This window comes from Rosa rugosa, chromosome 2 (genome assembly GCF_958449725.1).
Source record: "Rosa rugosa chromosome 2, drRosRugo1.1, whole genome shotgun sequence".
In the NCBI taxonomy this organism is placed as follows: domain Eukaryota; kingdom Viridiplantae; phylum Streptophyta; class Magnoliopsida; order Rosales; family Rosaceae; genus Rosa; species Rosa rugosa.
This window is the reverse complement of record NC_084821.1, coordinates 10447400-10468350: the sequence shown is the minus strand read 5'-3', so window position 1 is coordinate 10468350 and position 20951 is coordinate 10447400. Positions and strand designations below refer to the sequence as shown.

Below are 20951 nucleotides of genomic sequence, written 5' to 3'. Positions count from 1 at the left end.
ACATCACAATTACTCTTGAGTACGCCTAGAGGGAAAGAGTTAATACAATAAGTCATTTTATTGATTTAAGGCATAATTACCATTACATGATTCTTGGAAATAATAAAGACTATAAAAATCTGCGGCATTTTGTCTTCATCGCCAGATTTAAAGTCTTTGTGAACTCGATGTCTTGATCACCCTGATGCGACTACCTTCGTAGGTACATTGCAAATTCAGGTCCATTGATCAGACGTTCCATATCAGAAATATACACCATAAAGAGGATTCTCCCTTGATTGAGGCGCATTGGCGCAATATGCATAGTCCCTAGGACTGGTGGCGTTGGAAAGTGGTGCCCATGGCCAACGTTGGCTCCATGGTTTCCAACCCTATTTCCCTCAAAATCACGCCTCCTACGGTCGTGTGATTGTCGCCTTGAGCGATTACCTTCTTGAGCATTTCGATCGTATGGATCATGACGTCGATGGCGACTTTCTCTAGCCATAGGACGATGCTCTTGATGGCTCTCTTGAAGCCTATCAAATTCTCTTTTCACAAGTTCATTGCCATGTCTTTCAGCAGTGGCCATAGCTTCAATAAGCTGTTGGAAACTTGTGATCCGTCTTGCATTTACATGAGTCCGGAATAAGTCAGAGGACCTCATAGCACAGGCGGGGAAGGTATTGAGGGTTTTCTCAATCAACTGGTCTTCTATGATCATCTTTCCACAGAGACGCATCATTACTCTGATGCGGAGGGCTTCCGAATAAAATAGCATGACCGTGTCAAATTCAGAGAAGCGAAGATCTTTCCATTCTGCTTCTGTATTCGGAAGTATGGAGTCACGAACATTGCCATATCGTTCGCGAAGCGCATGCCAAAGCTTTATGGCGCTATCCTCATTTATGAACTCAAATTGTAGGTCACTATCCATGTGACGTTTCATGAAGGCAAGTGCCTTGGAATTATCTTTCTCAGTTTGAGGGTCTGGAGCTGTTTCTATAGGACAAAGCTCTTGGATTGTATGCAATAAATCACGGGCAATAAGGTGGACCTCGACATCAGTGACCCAAATTAAGTACCTTTTGCCTGCATAATCCAATGGAACAAAATCGAGTTTGTTCATGTTTGACATCCTAAAAGATGAAACAAGAACAAGTTAGTTTCGGAGTCAATGCTTCCACGAAAACTAATATAAATAAGATTTCCGAGCTATGCTACCAAGAAATCGATTTCCAAGAATAATTGGATTAGACCGAAACAATAATGTTTGAATGGTCAAAATAGATGCTCACGAACGCTCTTAGTCCGTAGCATACGAACGCTCTTAGTTCGTTAAATCGATGCTTACGGACGCTCTTAGTCCGAAGTCTTATGAACGCTCTTAGTTCGTTAATTGCGTGAATCCCCACGATTCCGCTTTTCAAGAATCGAACCCACGTTATAAGAAAGGTGGGATGTAGAAGAAGGGAGGTTTTCAAGTCCCCGAGAAAAAGAATGAGGAAATATAAATTTCGGGAAACAGGAACTTCAAAACTTACTCTTTTGAATACTTACTTGTATTTGGATCACGCGCGTGTCGATGCAGGCGTGATGGAGCGAAGCAATCCAAGTAGATGCGTGCAACGAATGCGAGGCAGCAGGGGCTGCGGTGGTAGTAGTGGTGCAGGAGCAGCGAAGGCAAACTGCAGGGGAAGCAGATGTGTGGCAGGGCTGCAGTGGCAGCAGTAGAGCTGGTCGCAGGGGCGCGCTAGCAGGTATGCGCGCGGGCTGGCAAGTATGCTGGCCAAAAGGGCTGCAGGAGCAGGCGGGCTAGCAAGCAGCGATGCAGGGGCGTGTGGCTGCGGGAGCAGCTCGCAGGGCAGCATGGGCTGCTGTGCAAGGTTGCAGGCGGGGCAACAGTAGGCGCAAGGGCGCACGCGGGGCAGGCTGCAGCGATGCTAGCACGGGCTAGGGGCTGCGGCAGTTTTGGCGATATGAAATTCTTTTCGGGTTTTGGCTTTTTGGCTTTTGTGGTTTAGGGCTTGTGCTGATAACGTGTTTAAGTAAAATAGATTCGAGAGAGAATTGTGGAGAGAGATGTGTATTATTATTGAGAATAGGAGCCCTATATATAGGGATTACAAAGTGTTAGTTCTAATGTTACAAGGAATACCAATCCGTGTAGGATTGGAAAATCTAGAACCTTCTCTCCTATTGCTACTCCTAGTTTGATAAGGCACACTAAATCGATATTCCTTCAACAAAACTCTATAAATCAGGAATTCATACAGAAGCCTCTAGAAGCTATTTATTTATCTGAGAAGTTATAATTTCGTGTAAAGCAGAAAAAGCTCACTTTCTCAATACAATCGTTATTTACAATTCATCTCTTCTAACTTACATTAGATGATTAGAACACCACACAATCAGATCTATCCTACATGCACCCCACTGCTATAATGAATAACAGAACCAGGTAAGAGAATAACGTGCACACAATTAATAAAGAAATGGACAATAAAAATAAATAGATTTTTATGATCAGTTTCCTTCTGAAAGAATTTCAAGTTCTGCCCACCAAAGAGGTGATAACTTTGGTGTGGCTCGATCTGGCTCCATGGCTGTGATTTCTTTTAACCTAGCTGTGATCTCTGTCATCTTTGGTCTTTGTTTCGGGTCAGGATGGACACAATCTGTTATCACTTGAAACAGTTTTTCCAGCTCTTCTTCTTGGTAAGATTCTAAGATAGGATCCACCATTTCTCCCAATGGTTTCTCCCCTCTTAGATAGTGTGATGCCCAGTCCACAAGAGAACCCTCGTCCACAGAGTATGGAATTCTACCGGTGAACATTTCAAACAATATTACACCAAAGCTGTACACATTGCTTTCTGGACTTGCACATGGGACTTCCATAAGCTCTTTGTCAGCTGACCTTGTCTTTGCTGCAGTTCCTTCATTCCAGAAGCTGAAATCTGATATTTTGGCTGCATAGTCTTCGGTCAGGTATATAGAAGCTGATTGCAAGTTCTTCTGGAGTATTGGTGGAGTCATTTGGTGCATATACTCGAGACAGTATGCCATACCCATGGCTACTCGTACTCTCATTCCCCAGTCCAAGTGTTCTGCTTCTTTTACTGCAAGACATGTTCAAAATTAATATACTGTAAGAACAAAAACTACTGTGAAAGATACTACAAATTTCATTGTATACTCACTATGTAGATGCTCAAAAAGTGTTCCATTTGGAGCATATTCAAAGACCATCATTCTTGTGAATGGTTTCTCTTCTTCACAATACCCAATTAGGTTTACAAAGTTCTTGTGGTTCACCTTGGATAATGTTTCTATCTGCAAAAGAAAAGTATATTAATGGGAGTGAGCAATTAGGAACTGTTAGGGTACTCTTGTAGTAAAGGACGCATCAAAACTCGTGTCAATCTTTACACTATACCTTCTTTCTGAACTGAGCCTCCAGATGTTTAGACCAGTCTCCAGCAGATGTTGATGTTATACATGTTACAGCGATTTCAACCCCACTTGAAAGAGTTCCCTTATAAATGTTACCATCCGAAAAGCATCCAATTATATTACTGAAATCTTCACAAGCAGCCACAAGTTCTGATCGGTTGAGTTTTGGTACACCTGAAACATATTTCATCAAGTTGAGTACAGAAACATGTAAGAAATTGAAGTGGAAATTAGAAACTTTTCCCATGTCTTCATCAAGAAAACCAAACTAGATTTAGAGGACAAAAAAAAATAATTTTTGAGCCAATACTAAGATCAATAGAGTAAAATGTTTCCCTAAAACACAAACTGTCCCAAGGCTACATCAACATGAAGGTCAATCTCTGGCCTTGGAATGCTGCAAGTACTGAATGGTGAACAAGTTGACAACAGGTCTAGCCTTTGATCAATGTTCACTACATATTCAGCTCTGCTGGTGTCTTCTTCTTTTTTATATTAAAAGGTGCCTCAGAATTTCTCAGGAGATTAATAAATAATATTCATGCATAAGGGATTGTGTTTATGTGTGCAGAGGGCTGTGCATTGTCACAATTACTGACCTGTTACAAATGCTTTCTGCAACTGCCCACTTAACCCTGTTGTCCAGGGTCTTACTGTAACCACTTTACTGCTTCGGACAAGCATAATGCCAATGACTGAAAGTAAAATCAATAAAGAACCTCCAACAACGGCTGCACAAATCAGAACTATGCGCCTCTTTGACTTGGAACTATGTTTAAGCCCTTGCCCCGGAATTGAAGCAGGGGATGGAGTTTGTGATGGACTAGACTCTGGTGGTGTCGAAATAATAGTTGGTGGATTTACTGGGACCGGAGAGGCTGGAGTTGGTGCTATCAAAGGCGAGGGTGAAGGGGTCAGAAAGCTGCTTGAGGGAGATGGTGAAGGAGAATCTGATGATGGTGACGGTGACGGTGACGGTGACGGTGAAGGGGAATTTGAAGATGGTGATGATGAAAATGGTGAAGCAGATGGTGGCATTGAAGCTGAAAATGGTGATGGAGATGGTGAAGCCGATATGGATGATGAAACCCTGTCAATTGCTTTAGCTTTTCCAATTCTGGATGCCTCCGGCTCATCTACCACCTGCTGCAACCTGCGGTGAGCTGTATCTCCAGGTTGGGCAGTGTTCCTAGAAAATAAGAAAAAGGTCATCCTGGAATATATGTAGGAATTAAGTGGCTACAAAGTACAAGATGCTTTGTTTCCAGTGTTGCTTCCAATAGAAAATATGTGCAAGGCCAAAAGATTAAGAACTTGTGGAAACTTATTGGACATTACCATGTCATTAATGGAAACAAAGTGAAAACAGAACTAGTTATTAGTAAATTAGGCCTGAGCTTTCCGGCCCTTGTAAATCTAAGCCAAGACATAAATATAAGATTACTTTCACTTGCTTACCAGCTGATAGATCTGCTCATGCATGATGTCCCGAAAGCAGGATATGTTAGTTGGCTCTCATCTGTTTGGCATTCGGAAACCATCTTAAGCTCATGGACTTCAGGGGATAAACAACCAAGAAATTGGTTATTGTCAAGTAAACTGCAATAAGAATCAGGATATGAGTTTAGTAAAAGTCATTTAAAATAAAACTCAGAAGGGCAAAGAGTTCCAAAAGAAGAACATACAGGGTAGTGAGGGACAGATTGTTGCTGAAGTCAGATGGAAATGATCCACTAAAGTTATTATATCCCAAGTCCAAAACCTCCAGCTCCATTAAGTCTCCAATCTCTCTAGGAATTTTCCCAGTAAAAGAATTATTCCGCAAAATTCTGTAGTAAAGAAGCACCAGTTCAGATCAAGAGTATTACATTAAAGCAAAAGTTCTGAAAAACACATTAAAAGGAAACATTGGAATGCATTTGTAGGACTTAGAACCAATTATAGTCTTACATGGATTTTATGTAAACCAGCTTCCCTAGTTCAGGAGCCAATGTTCCTCCAAGACAAAGATCTTTCAAATTCCTGCAAGTTGATCACATCCAACTTCAGGCTCATGAAATTAAGAACACCGAAACTCTTTGAGAGCCTCTAAATCGATACAATTAAAAATCCTAGCACAAAGCAACTCTAAGGACAACACCAATGAAAAGTTGCCGTGTTCTTAAATCATTACAAGTTCATGAATTCCAAATCACTTTTAAGCTTCAAGCTCAAAAAGGTGAGTGGTTAATTTTATTACATGATATTCCTATGAAACCCCCACCACAAATCAATTTAGAAGTGCTTAATATACAAACCCAACATATCTACAAAACCCATTTTCTTTATTGCCATAGAAAACTCAAAACTGATTCTTCAAGAGCTATTTGCTTCAACCTCAGAAAACAAGAAGCACACAAAAGGAAACAAACAAAGACTCACAAGCTGATGACTTTCCCATCTGATGAGCACTCAACTCCAAACCAAGAACAAGGATCATCGTCTTCTTCACCACCACCACCACCACCACCATTCCAATTCCCTAAAACCCCATAAGGGTCTCTAATAACTCTCTCCCTAAACCTCAACAAAGCCAAACCTGCACCAAAAAACCAAAACCCATTTCAGCATAACCCCCCATATTAATCAGCTAATCCAAAAAACTGCACAGACAATGCAACAGTCTGTTACAAACCTTCACTGTTGAGACACCAACAGAAGCTCAGATTATGATGAAACAGTAGCACAAACACCACGGCTGCCACAAACCGATCAAATCTCCACCGTCGATTCATGCCTGAAACCTCAAAACGAAATCAAAAAGTTCCAAACTTGAACGTGTTTATATGTACAGATATATAAATATGCAACAGAGAGAAAAGGAGAGTTGTGGGAGTCTCTTTCTGTCTCGCACATCGTACATTGTACAAATGTAGAGGAAAGCGCGTGACTTTTGCGTTTCAAATAAAAAAATGAAACTACACTAAAAAAAAAAACAAAGAAAGTTTCATAATTCAAATGTAAGACCGACATGTCGCCGGAACGAGTTACCGGAACAAATGGGGCGAGTGCAACTGGGTCAACTTGGAGCGGCGTCGTTTCAGTTTCGCGGCAATTCCCGCAACGTTGGATTTGTTTCTCTTTGTCTTGTAGCAAAGCAGCCCAGCGACTCGGTTTCATGAATATTTATAGCGCCGTCCTATTGGCCCCCACGTGCCGCTCACGTGCCGTTTTCGGTGACTTTTCGTTTTCCGATCCATTTCCTATTTCTCGGGTATTTTTTTTTTTTTTTTTTTTGGTCTGTCTCTGTGGGGGTATTTTAGAAGACTCAATCTGGAATAATACAGGACTGGCTTTTGATCTGATCAAAGAGAGAGTTCTTCTCTTTGGTGCAGAGTCTCGAAGAGGGGATTATTATTTATTTTGGGGTCAATCAAAGAGGATGTTTTTCATGTCTGAAATACTTAATAGGAGGTTGAGAATACTGACTTTAATTTGTTTGACAATTTTCAGAATAACAAAAAAAAAAAAAAAGTCAGTTTGATAATCAAAACCAGTATGTAAGAAACATGTGTCTAATTGTATGTGTTTGACTTGCTTGAGCAACAAGAATGTAATGGGTACCAGAAGTACATGGATATATATGATCAAGTACAACATGATTTTTCCATTGTAGTTAGTATATATCTTGTTTCAGTTTGAGAAATGTTAATTTTTTTTCTTTTCTTTTTTTGGATGTTATACTAATTCTTTTCTCTCTTTCCAATTCTCAATTCGGAAGCTTGTTATAGAAAAATGAGAAAAAACATTACAGTGATTGATTGGTTGAGTGAAAACTCTACTCATAAATTGGGTGAATATGTTTTAGTTCACGGTAAGTTCTCGCTTGATAAATCTCTAAACCAACTTTATAGTAAATCACAAAGAATTAAGAATTAGCTAGGAGAACATCAAGGGAGGAATGGGAGCTCCAGCCACCTTTTTACAGTGCAAGAGCACTGAGCCACTTTCATTGACTGTTCACAAAACTCATACTTACGTACATGGGATCTCAGTGAAATAAAATATGAATGGATCATGGCATCATGCCATTGGTCATGGGAAGGTGATGACCGGTGCTTCTCTTACTTCTTCTTCTTCTTCGGGTTTGCATGTACGTGGAGGTGAATATGGAAATAAGGAACTGGTCCACAATCCAACACAGACACCTAGCTTGAACCAGTACTCTAGGTTCCGGCCTGCACAAGGCAACAAAAGTTTCATATAATAATGTTAGCATCAATTAACAATTAGTAGATCATAATGGCTCTATTATTTTTGTCTGCACAGCACAATGATTAAGACCAGTTTGTCAAGTTTTGAGAATGTGGGCTCTCAATGATCATCATCATCATAACAAACAATATCTTCCATCCACTTGGATTATGCTTCATGTGGACTAAAATTAAATTACTTAAGATTATGGATTTTTAGGGTTTAAGAAACAGTGCTAGTGTTAAGAAATGCCCTTATGAATATATAATGGGGTTTTTAATCAGTTTCAGGTTTAGTGCTCTTGTAGTGGTTTTCAAGTCTCTGTATATTCAGGTAAAGGGGATTAGAGTCTTCCTTATCCAGCAACATCATCTGCAAGTTACAGTGACCTTACTGGGCTCCTCCATTAGGGTTTCTCTATGTGAGAATGAAGTTTCTGGTCTGAGGTCTGCAGGCTATAGTATATGGAACACAGCTAGCATTACATTCAAAATGTGCAATTTAATAAAGTTTTCTTTAGCATTTAAGGGGCAATTTACATAAGAAAATGGCAAATTTAACTTATTATTGAGTCTGTAGTGCAAGTTATTTGGAGTGTGTTGACTGTCCAGTGTCCACAGTGCAAACTGCAAAATGAAAAAGTGGGAATTTTTTGTTTATGTGTGTTTGGAATCTTGGATAGTATACTCTGATTTTTGGGAGCTAATATGTTGTAAGGAAGAATGTCACCTTCAATCAATTTTTCATGCGTAGTTCAATATCTTAGTTCAACATATTAGCGTGGTAGACATTATTGATTTGGTCTAGTATTGGTAATGATAACTAGTATGATATTAAATTTTGGAGAGTGAAATTCACACTTTCCATTTTGCAATCTAAATTTCTTCTATCTTTTTTATTGAAATTCTTATAAAAAGACAAAACTAAATTACTAAAGACAAATATTTAAGTTAGTAAAAAATGAAACATGGAGTGTGGATTGTAAAATGAAGAGTGTGAATTTCATCCCCCTTAAATTTTTGTTCGTAAGAGGTCTTTCGCACTAAATTACAAATGATCGAGTACTTCTATTCATACCTCCAAAATCAGTACTTAGACCTCCCTAGATATGAGACCTCCTGTTTACTTTTTGAATATTCATTTTGCTAACTATACCTCCCTATTTTTTCTAAAATGCCCTTACCTATGGAGTTCAGCTGAACTTGTCGATGTCATTGGGAGAATAATCAACCAGTAAAACGACCAAATAGAACTCAAAACATAATCCATTTCAAAGGAAATAGATCTCGCATTCCACACCTTAGTATGATAACATGTTGGAGATAACAATTATGTATCCTATTGCATTGATTTGGTACCCATGATATTGCCAAGACATCGATCCAGAGGTGTATTGTGAAGAAGCCAAAACCCAAAAGTATGCATAATGCCTTGCAATAATCATAAATATAACCATGTTCATCCGCTCCCCTTTATGTCAGAAGATTGAACTAAAGCCTAGAGAGCAACACACCCCGGTAATCATCAACTAATCTTAATGCAAGAATGTCGAGTTTGCTTATTGATACCATTAGATTTGAGGCATAGACTAGGGTTTTATATTGTAGGAGATAAAGAAACTATGAAAGTGGCTAAAAGTACTCAAGGGAGTATCATAAAAGTGACTTCAATTCAACCCAATAAACGAGGAATGCAGTTTGAACAAGAAAACAATATGATGTATTGGTCAAATTGCTATATATTTTTTTTCTTCTTATATGCATATGTCTTCTAAATTTTTGGAACAAAAATGATATGACAAAACCAACTTAAGCTGAAAGTGATCATAATTAGCATATACCGCTAATGTTATTATATACTGACACTTGAAGCTTAGGATTGGACCACTGATTGGACACAAGAATGGGTCATAATAACTTGCTGCTGAATTTTTCCTGGAGTTGAGTTTGAGTGGAGTTAGACCTAGTACCTGAATTGGGGCTCTTTTGGTTTCCTTGCTTCACAAATAGACAATGAAACGTCCTGGTCTTAATAGAAAATGTTGTAAGACCTTATTTCCCAATGACATTAGATCGGTAATGTATTGACTTTTTGGGTCTCCAAGTACTGGAAGTGCTTTTCAGAAGCTACAATAATTGGTTTGTTAAGTAGAATCACTTAAATATTTGTTTTAGATGATGAGAAGACAAGTTAACTGAGATACAGAGAACCATTAGGTACTAAGAAACAGGTCTTAACTTTCGTAAGAACTTGATTAGGTAATAATTATGTTCAAATCGGTGTTAGAATTATTGAGAAATGGCGACCCATCCTTGTCAAAAATAAGCCCCATGGCCATGATTGAAGTCTTGTAGTGAAGGTACTCCATCATATATATTCACACGCATGTGAGGTGGACCTAAATTCATGCCAGTTTCACAATGCTTACCTTTTGTTGTGTAAAATGGCAACCATATCACATGCTACCTTTTGCTCATTCCAAGCAAATGCCATGTATAATTAAACCAACATTGGCTCGACCAAGTTCGAATTATTTTCGAGCTAGGTATGCTTGATGTTACTTTTGCCACCTGTAAGAATGTGCATTACATCACCTTTGATGTATAAGTTTTTAGAAAACCAACAGTTTACAATATGAAATGGAGCGAGCAACCTAGCCCATCATACTTTGGGCCCTTGAATCCATAGAGAATATAGGCAATAATTGAGATGAGCAACAGTGCAAGAGTAAACAAAGTGAAGGAACACAAACACTGGAAACTGTAGATGAAATTCAGTGAACTTTACAATGCAAAGTTTCAAACTGCATCTAGAATTCTAGATAGTTTCATACAAATTTTAAATAAATTGAAGTTCACAATAATCTACTCATAGAAATACATCAGTACATCAGATGAGAGATGTCCCGCACCGTTTGAAATACACTTTAACACTTTATGCAAAGGATATTACTGCACTGCAAATCTGCAAAGTCAACAAAAAGAACAGTCACAAACAGTCAACACATTAGGCAATGAAGATGTCAGTGAAGATGCAACAAAAACAAAACAAATTACTTCCTACTGTAATGCAAATGTAACTTCCTATTAGTGCTTTGCATAAAGCTGGCTAGATTTGGAAATGTACTACTGCCCGAACTAAAGCTAAAATGAAGGAAAAGAAAAGAAAAAAAAAATAGAAACATACATTGCACAAACTATTGCACAATTCTAGAATAAATCATGCTACAATAGTTCAATGCACTAGAGAACCAACATATCCATTACAGTATTGAAGGTTACCAAGTTGATAGTGCAGCAAGAACTTTCTATTCAGGGAAAGACTAGAACTATTAAAAGGACCAGTCCAGCAATGTTCCCCTGTTTATAACTTTTAATTTTCCAAACATCTATTATTCATGAATAATATTGTTTGTATTCTCTTTATTTTTTAACAATTAGTTTCCCAAATATATTTTTCACCAAAGCAGAGTTAAGTTTAGTGAAAAAGATGTGTGTTGAGGCAACACAAGCAGCAGTTCAAAAGAAGAACACCCAAAAAGATAGGCGCAGATGCCTAGATCAAAACCAATGCAACAGCAAAGACAAAATATATAGACCAAACTTTGTTAAGCTCATATCCTGAATACACATTAGTAAATCATCATGCAGATAAATTATTGTTAAGTGCTTAAATTTGATGGTCACATGTCATGCAGGAATAGCCGAATACGCATTTGAAGAAATAAAAAAACCACAGTAGATTCAGCACTACTAATAACCTTACCTTTTCTTTCCCTCAGTAAGAAACTGCATTCTCCTTGTCAAGTAAGACAATGCTCTCTTTATAAGAATTGACAGTGTAATACCTGTATCCAGATCAAGACTTTTAAACTGTTGGCTCACAAATTCTAAGAAAAATAGTTCATACCCACAACGAGAACAAGAATAATGCCTGGGACAGGAGGCTTCATCAGCTCGTTCGGCCATTACTACTTCACCGCTTTTCCTAAGATACAATGCTTTGGGGAGGAAATTTCTATGTGGCGCAAGTGGACAAAGTCTTATCATTTTGGTCCAGGACTCATGGATATCATATTCTTTCACTTCCAAGATATCAAGAGAACAATCAGCACCAATTGGATACAGGGAAATTATTAGGTGGTCCCGAACCATGGTGCACGTGGTGATACGGCCCTTGGATACAGAATAGAACCGGCATGCGTCTCAAATAAAGCAAGTGATTTCCCATCTGCTGAAACAGACAATTGCAATGTCAATGACACTTCCAATTTGAAACTCTTTGGCATCATTATCTCAGAAAATGACTCGCTGCCCGCATCAAATGCCAAAATGAGATATGTACTTCCTTTCAAACATTGTGCTTGCCAATGAAAAGACCCATTAACAAAAGCCTGGGGTGTGCCTCCATCCATATGACATGGACTCACAATAGAACCAAGATAGCTCCAACAGCCTGTGGTTAGTGAATAAACCTCAACTACAAGAAACTGACGGGCCTCACAACCTTGTAATCATTGGTCTTAGCATCAAAACCAAACGCAAAAGAAGCCTCATCAGCATCACTTATCACTTCCTGTAGAGATTTGGGAGCTCTGATGAATCCCATGACTGATATTTAATTACCTTCCCTGTCAAAACAAAAGGAGAACAATCAGATCTTTCCAGTACGAGTGCCACTACTTTTAGATTCAGTGTGCTTAGATAAAGAACTAGATGGCAGTAACGAGAGACAAGAAGAAAGCAGTACAGTGATACCACACCAGCCACAGATTAAAATCTGAAACTTTCCTTATTCTCCCATTTTCAGCAAATACATCCATGCAACTAAGACCATCCAAAACAAGAAATTAACGAATAGGGTCAGGGTGAACAAAAAATTCTGTAAGAAGTCATTAAAGCTACACTTGAAATACCAAAGCAAAGAATCATACAGGTTTAGATGTGCCCTTGTGGGTTAGCTTTCGGAAACATCTACAACCAGCTCCATAGTCCCTACTCCCTAGAGAGTAAATATGTTTTCCAATGATTAATAGGGAGCCATGACAACTTTCAGTGACTAAAATAACTAACAAAGAACGTTTTATGCCATAAACACTAAAATTCCAAACTCAAACCCAACATAAGATTTCCATCTAGAGGAAAATTCACCTTTTTACATAAATGAGCAAAAACATGGTGAACTGCTGAAATGAAATTCAACAGGTCAAAGAATTAGAAAAGAGGAGGCGGTCAAGAGCTACACTATAACCAAACAAAATCACTACACAGCTCTCCACAGCTTCATACAACAAAAACAGAAAAAGCACGTGTTTGCTATCTTAAAACATAGAAACTTGAATGTAATTGTCCTAATCATAAACAACTGACCTCAGAACAAAGCCAATTATCTTTTAGAAAAAAAAAAAAAAAGGCGCAAAAACGGTGAGACAATGCGCGTTGGTCATTGCTCAACAAGCTCTCTTAGAGCCACCCACCTGCCTCATGACCTGATGTCACATTAACATCCATGATCAGCCCCACGTGCCCTTAAAACCTGGCTGTGCAAATTTAGTAAATGTATCTGTGCTATGAAAGCTCGCAATGGAGCTCTCAGTAGTTTTTGTCCCCTGTTACCAAAAAACAAGAATATAGCTTAGTGACTGTATATAATCATACTGAGGAATCTCCATAAATAAGGACTCAACAGGACACCTGGTCTATGTAACAGGTAAGGGTTGCACACTTAGACATACCTTTCCGGACAAAGATTAGTGATACAACTGGGTTGGCCGAAAATGTTCAAGTTAGAACATATATTATCATTGAAGCATTACAAATGTTCTAACATAGAGTAGAATCGAACAATGAAGAGATTAGGTGACAACTGTTAAAAGATGGGAGCCTAATTCAATATTAAAAAGATTTTTGGAAATTCAATTTACAAACTAAAATCTAAACTCATAGGGATGCCACCTACTTTCAGAGAAGAATTACACCAGTTCATAACAATCAGAGAAAGAAAGGAAAAAAAAAAAAAAAACTGTTACCTTCAGCATGTAACTATCAACCACTACTGAACTAGAAAGGAAGAATAATCATCATAGGTAAAGAAACTTGGGATATCCCAAAATGCTTGAGTTAGAATCTAGGGCATAATTGAAAAATAGAGTTTTACCATATTCGTTTTACAAACTGATGTAAAAGTCATAGGCACTGAAACATACTCGACAATCAAACAAGAATGGAAAAACACAATTGCCTTTAGGACATAAATATTAAACACAAATGAACTAGGAAAGACGGATACTTGCACTGTCAGTATTTGTTTGTCTACCAGTTGAATGAGAAATAGTTCTTCAGATATACTTGTAGCCAACAACTAAATATTCAGTTTATTATATATATATATATATATAGTATTATAGAAAAAATAAGCGCTAAAAGTGGAGTGCAACAAGGAAATGACATTGTGTTTGGATGATGGATTTATGAATCGGATTGACAGAGCATCCAAGGTCGCTAAAGGGGCAGCAGTTTTGAATTTTGTTAATTTCCTAGTGATATTGAAAAGATTAATTTCAAATATTCAAATAACTTCAGAGTGAATCTTTAAGCAATGCTAATAAACCAGGATCTACTTTATCCTTTGACAGTAAATCAACAATCAATTCCATAGTTGACGCATCTGCAGAGAAACCCCTCTCAAGCATTTCTTGAATAAGTCTCGTAGCCCTTGATGTCTCATTGTTATTGATAAAACCTCGGATAATTGTGTTATAGGTACAATCATTTGGAGAAGAGCCTTTTTGTTCCATTCCTCTAATCAAATTTTCTGCTTCACTTAATAGGCCTCCTTTGCAAAGTCCACTAATCATTATTGTATATGTCCTTACATCTGGCGGAACTCCTTTTGATGATAAACCACAGAAGAGATCTTTTGCAGACTGAACTTCTCCAGCTTTGCACAAACCTTCAATAATAATATTGTAGATTACAATATCTAGTTCCAACTTCTTGTCCTTCATCTCTGTAAGCAATTCTATTGCCTTAGGAAGTTGCTGGTTGCTACATAAGGCATCAAGTAAAACAGCATAAGTTTGAACATTTGGATGTTGGCCACAGCCTTGCATCTGAGAGAAGAGCTTTTCTGCTTCTTGTATCCTCCCCACTTTGCAAACACCATCAATAAGAGTTGTATAAGTAACGGTATTAGGAACAAGTTCCATACGACGCATTTCCTTGAAAATCTTGTTAGCCTGATCGATCTTTTTACCCTTGCAATATCCGTTAATCAATATGCTACAACTCTGAACATCAACCATGGAGCCCTTGCTAACCATTAGATCAAAAATTTGTTTTGCCTCGTCCATTTCTCCCTGCAAACAGTAACCATCCATAAGGGAACTGTATGTGAAGAGGTTCGATGCTTGATCAACTAGTGTATCCTTACAGAGACTGTCGATAATGGTGTTAAAGGTATTTATATGTCAGGCTGGAATCCTCTTTCTTCCATATTCTTAAGTAATTGAATGGCTGCCCTGTTGTTTCCAATCATGCAAAAGCCTTTTATTAATGTGCTGAAAGTAACCACATCCGGCTGACAATGACGTCCCTCCACCATTATGCTGAAAAGTCGTGCTCGATTTCGGAGAACAAAGCCGTGGATAAGAGTGTTGAAGGTTGCAACATTTGGCTGAAGACCCAATTTGAAGAATTGGCCAGAGACAGACAAACTAAACCTAAACCCCATTTGGTTCAAATGACAGTAGCAATTGATGATAATGGTTAGAAGCGACTCCGATCAGGCCCATCTTTCTATTCAAAGAGATGACTGCTGAATAGTGTTTCAATCTGACAAGTTGAGTCAAGATTTGATTGAAAGGGATAACAGAAGAAGGGCAGAGGACGCCTTTGAAGCATTTCATCGAACACCTTCAAGGCACACTCAACATTACTCACTCTGGGCTGGGTGTCTCTAGATGAGTAGAATGAAACAGAGCAACAAGAGGAGTAGAGTACTGAAGAAATGGCATACCTCTTGTGATGCTGCTGAAATAAGAATTAGAACAAGAACAAGAAGACGTTTTGCCCATTATTTTCATCATCTCTGCGTCTGTTTGCTTGCTTTGGTAGTTGCTACTCGATTCTTTCGTGCTTCTCTACCTATTCTTTAGTTTTTACTTTACCCCCACTCAGTTATACACTCCCTAATGTTTTTTTTTTTTTTTTTTTTATTTTTCACATGAATAAAATTACCAATTCTTCTACTACAACATGAGAATTTAAATTTGGCAAGCTCAATTTTAATGGAGTAGTCATCCCTAATGTTGAGGTTGTTATTGGTTACATTATTCGAAATCACCATGATTATGTTGTTGCTGATTTGTTGGAGCAAAAAGTTGTTTGTCATTAATGTTAAACAGCGACAAACGTGGCCCGTGGCCCACCATTGTACCGATACTGTCTCAACTTAACAATCTGATATTTTATTTGTCATTTTTCTAATGTGGGATCTTTCCTCTCCAACACTTAATGTTCAGATCAGACCATCACTGAGACTTTGGCTTTCGAAGAAGAGGCATCAAATTTGCAATCCAGAAAAATATCAAGAAGGTGACTCAAATGCTTGTCATTATAGAACTTAATGCAAAAAGTAAGACTCTTCTATGTTCTCACTACTGAATTCAAATGCTTATCATTCATGGCAACCATAGTTCTTCGACAAATAATGCCTGGTTCAACACCGAACGCACCAAATCTACCAAGTGTGGTTTTGGGTTGTGATGAATTCATTACACAGGAAGATAATAGATAATGCGAGGTGTTTCTTAAGAATGATAGTTGCATAATTGAAGTCGAAATCACTATCCGAGGAATTGTTATGCCAGGAATTTCTAAGCCCCATTGGCCATGGAATTTCAAGCTATGTAGTTAGTTTGTGGTACATTTGATCAGCGAAACATGAGATCGTTGATGTTGTTAGCTTTTCAGCACTTACAGATGGTTACCATTACCTTAATTATATTATTGCGGATGTTAGAGACTATATATGAATGAAAAGTTTCTTGCATTTTATAGTCTTTTATTCTAGCACTCTTTCCCTCATCTGTTCTTTCCTATATACCAACTGCCTATCAGAAGCTGGAATCAAATCTAAACTTGCTAGCTTGGGATCTATAGGGCTGCAATTCTAAATCAATATTGACTCAATCTAGTTCGCCTTTTTTTTTTTTTTTTGTCAGAGAAAATTTACATGTATATGTCAGGAAATTGGTTCCTTGAATCAGCTAGAGAACCGAGTTCATAACAATATAGATGGCATTTGAGAAAAGCAAAGCATACACGTGAACACCAGAAGTTCAGGAAAATTGGTGAAATGATCAGGAAATTCAGTGAATTATTATACAATACGAAGTCTCAAACTACAAGACCAAATGAAAATTTTAACTGATAGTCTGATTCGAAATTAACAATAAACTTCAAACTACAAGACCAATTAAAGTTATAACTGATACTACCAAAGTTCCATGAAATTTGAAGTTCACAATACTTGCAAACGAGAAGTCCCACAGCACATCGGATTAGTAGTCCCATGTCATAGAACACCAGCAAATTAGAGGATGTTACTACTCTACAAATCTGCAACCAAATACAACTATTTTACTCAATGCAGAGCAGTTTGAGCCGGTATGTTACTATTGTACAATTCACTAGCCAGATGAAAACAAAACAAATGTAACTTTGGGAAAAAACAATGTAGATTGCATGAAAATAAACTATGCTAACAGTAGTTCAATATACAATTCACTACAGTTCCACAGTCCACTGTTCAATTCTGCACCTGAAAATAAACTATGCTAACAGTAGTTCAATATACAACATTCACTACAGTTCCACAGTCCACTGTTCAAGGTCATACCAAGTAAATATGACAAGCACTTGTAAAAGCACCAGTAAAACAATGTTTATTACTACTCTGTTTTTAACTTCTTGTTTTCCAAACATCTACTTATCCATGACGACCATTGTTTTGTTTTAAGTTTTAACTATAAGTATTCAAAATTAAGCTTTCACCGTGCTGAGTTGGATTTAGTAACAAAATTGTGTTTTGAGGCAACACAAGCAAGAAAGACAATCAGCAAAAACAAGAAACCAAAAATAAAAGCAGCAGTTGGAAAGAACACCCAAAAGGCTAGACACAGAAGCCTAAAAGTACTAACAGAACCAACACAACAACAAAGGCAAAAATTATAGATCAAACTTTGTAAAGCACACATCCTGAATAAATATCCCTTGGCTTAAAGGTAGTAAATCATCACACCAAACAAAGTTTGCTGAAGTTGCTAAAATATGATGGTGTCATGTAGGATTAGCAATGTACGCATAAAAAAAATGAAAGAAAAATGAATAAACCCACAGAAATCAGCATTTAAATCACCTTACCAGCTTACCTGTTCTTTGCCTCAATAGCAAACTGCATTGTCCATGTCCAGTAAGACGAGGCTCTCTTGATAAGAATGGGCAGTGTAATAACTATATCCACAAATCCCAAGACTTTTAAATTGTTGGCTCCCAAGGTCTACCGAAAATAGTTCACGCCCAAGACAAGAAGTATGCCTGGAACAGGAGTATATATCACTTCGTTTGGACACTACTACTTCACTGCTTTTCCTGAAACATAATGCTTTGGGGAGCAAACTACTTAAGGAGAGAAATTCATGTCGTACCCCGTGTGGATGGAGTCGAATCAATTTGGTCCAGGACTCATGGATGCAATATTCATTCATTACCCAGATATCAACAAAAGGATCGGCACAAAAATAACCAGAATACATGCTGAACAGAGCAATGGACTCCCCATCTCCAGAAACAGACAATTGCAATGTTAATCGAGTATCGCATTTCAAACTCTCTGGCACCATGGTCTCGCGAAATAATCCCCTTCCCACATCAAATATCAAAATGAAATAGTAAAAATCATCTTCTTTCTGCCGCTTTGCGTGCCAATGAAGAGCCCCATTAACAAAAGCCTGGGGAGTGCGTGCATCCATTTGAAATTGAGGTGCAACATCAGGTAGAATGCTCCAAGAGCCCGTGGCTAGTGAAAAAACCTCAACTACAGTTTGACAAGGGGCATGTCGGGGATGTTCATCCAAAAGAGTGACAAGCCTCACAACCTTATAGTCGTTGGTCATAGCATCAAAACCGAACCCAACAGAAGCTTCATACCCACCATGAGTGCAATATGTAACATTAGGCCCGGGAAGGGCCACAGACTTTCTTATAGATGGATTTGATAATATGTAGGTGTTCGTATATGACCCTAAATCATCTACAAGGCAAACCAGTCCATTACAAGTGCCAACAACACGGAAACATGGATTCGCCAACCCACCAGTTGGAACTCCAACCTTGCGGTGCTCATCAAACGCGGGGTTATCATAATGCAAAGAGTAGAGCTCCTGTATTTCATCCTCACTATAGATGTCATCAAAGCTAAAAGCTTTTTTAGCCAAACCGTGGATCAATAAGGGTTGAGTATCATTTTGTTCATTAGAATTGCGTGTCCCGCGGAGGTGGGTGCGAATAAAGCTTGGGTTTTTTATGACTGATCTCCATGACTTGCGCACAGCTGTGCATCTGATCAAAGACTTAATGGGTAGTCTAAGAAAGATATCTTGACGGATTTCCAGAGGAAAAGTGTCAAACTTTGCTTCAGATTCAAATTTCTTGCTGCAATTTTCACACATACAGAGTGAGACAGATAATCTTTGTGCTCTTGTTCTAATTTCACTGCATTCAAAATCAAATCAATTAGAAATTAACATCATCTTTGGTCCATGCAATTAATCCCAAACCAGTAAAACCCTAAAAACTTCAAACACTTCTAAATATGCAACATTTCTAAAAACTCATATGTGATTCTCTATCCTACGAGACTAATGATACAGCAATACAAAGATTTCAATTCAGTGACGGCGAAATAGACTTTGGGAGCGAGGGAGGGAGAGAGAGAGAGAGAGAGACTGACCTCGACATTCCGGCGTGACCCAGTCGTAGTCTTCTTCTTCAGTGATGGTCAAGGTGGCGCAAACCTGACGGAGCTGAGGACTCGATTTATATGATGAACAAAGATATGGGTAAAGTGTAAAGCTTTAGGGTTTAGGTTTAGGATTTGAACATTGTTCAAATTTTGATCAACTCAGAAGAAATTACTGCAATTCTTCCAACGGAAACGTAACAGATAAAGAGAACTAGTGGGTTGAATGGGATCACAGCCCAGCGACAACACCAAACAAACGAAACTAACCCATTGGGCTTTAAACATACAAACGGGTTGCAAATTATTAGAATACAAACAAATTTTGCAATAGTGTTTTCTTTTAATAGCAAATTATCATTACCTACACTTTTTGTCCAAAATTTATCATTAGCAGGACTGTTTTTCATATTTCCCTTGCGATAGTGTGCAAGGTCCATGCGCAAAGCCCAATTCCTTAAGGCCAGATAACCCAGATTTCTTACATAACTTCTGTTAACAAGTAAATTACGAAACTGCCATTTTTAGAGTTCTGAAAGAACTTGAAGAGCAATTCGTTGGAAGCATATTGGAGCTTTGATTTCAGTCGTGAATTTGAGCTTCGAAGAACTTGAGCTTCATCTTGAATTTGCGGAAAGCATAATATTGGAGCTTTGATTTGAATGGAGATCTGATTGTGTGAATGCAACTTTAATGAAATTCTAAAGCTATTGAAACACATTCAAAGAATTGATAAGATGACTATATCAGGCTGAGCTAGCTAAATTCATAAACAGAGGGCATGCCTTTGCATCAATGCAAATCTCAAATAGGAAATCCAACTTGCCTTACACAAAATTACTACTAAGATTGCATAAAACACAGCGAATGCAGCATGCACTCAGTTACATTACATCATTCCACTTAAGCGTATACCACTCACTATTTCAAACTAATCCTATAGAGAATCGGGCTTTGTGATTGGTGCTACTAATCCTCAATAGGCTATTGTTCCTTAGTAGACTACTAACCCTCAATAGGTTACAGACCCTCAATAGGATTAGTAAGCTGGCTTTTTCCAGAATTAGATGTACTAAAGTTTATAAATTCTTCCACAACTCAACATACATATATAGCATATAAGAATGCAAACGACCTAATCACAAACAAAAGAGCAAAACAAAATATTATCTAAAACCAGAAGTTGTTCTATGCATCATAATGAAAATCAGTAACAACAAGAATGAAATAGAAAAGTAGAATAAAGCTTGATAATTCACCAA

General features: G+C 38.0%; 3 protein-coding genes across 6 annotated transcripts; all 3 read right to left on the bottom strand.

Moving 5' to 3' along the window:
- Window positions 1-2235: 2235 nt before the first annotated feature.
- Window positions 2236-6606, bottom strand: LOC133732505 (inactive receptor-like serine/threonine-protein kinase At2g40270). Of its 2 annotated transcripts, XM_062160066.1 has the most exons (10): window positions 6466-6606; window positions 6110-6211; window positions 5857-6013; window positions 5386-5457; window positions 5121-5264; window positions 4894-5034; window positions 4035-4624; window positions 3419-3609; window positions 3183-3315; window positions 2236-3101 (listed from the first exon to the last, which is right to left on the bottom strand). In XM_062160066.1, exons 2-10 carry the CDS (start codon window positions 6207-6209, stop codon window positions 2506-2508), a joined length of 2124 nt encoding a protein of 707 aa, XP_062016050.1. In that variant the 5' UTR covers window positions 6210-6211; window positions 6466-6606; the 3' UTR covers window positions 2236-2505. The 2 variants fall into 2 exon arrangements, with proteins under 2 accessions (XP_062016050.1, XP_062016049.1); XM_062160065.1 differs by lacking the exon at window positions 6466-6606 and having other exon boundaries at window positions 6110-6455.
- A 3793-nt stretch (window positions 6607-10399) lies between these two features.
- Window positions 10400-15742, bottom strand: LOC133730322 (putative pentatricopeptide repeat-containing protein At1g12700, mitochondrial). The gene is made up of 4 exons (XM_062157939.1): window positions 15609-15742; window positions 13145-15104; window positions 11434-12669; window positions 10400-10632 (listed from the first exon to the last, which is right to left on the bottom strand). Exons 1-2 carry the CDS (start codon window positions 15740-15742, stop codon window positions 14246-14248), a joined length of 993 nt encoding a protein of 330 aa, XP_062013923.1. The 3' UTR covers window positions 10400-10632; window positions 11434-12669; window positions 13145-14245.
- A 1275-nt stretch (window positions 15743-17017) lies between these two features.
- LOC133731665 (F-box protein CPR1-like) lies at window positions 17018-19919 on the bottom strand. Of its 3 annotated transcripts, none has more exons than XM_062159057.1 (3): window positions 19681-19919; window positions 18093-19442; window positions 17018-17288 (listed from the first exon to the last, which is right to left on the bottom strand). In XM_062159057.1, the coding sequence occupies exons 1-2, from the start codon at window positions 19686-19688 to the stop codon at window positions 18113-18115; spliced, it is 1338 nt and encodes a 445-aa protein (XP_062015041.1). In that variant the 5' UTR covers window positions 19689-19919; the 3' UTR covers window positions 17018-17288; window positions 18093-18112. The 3 variants fall into 3 exon arrangements, with proteins under 3 accessions (XP_062015041.1, XP_062015040.1, XP_062015042.1); XM_062159056.1 differs by having other exon boundaries at window positions 18101-19442; XM_062159058.1 differs by having other exon boundaries at window positions 18101-19382; window positions 19681-19918.
- Between the last annotated feature and the right edge of the window lie 1032 nt (window positions 19920-20951).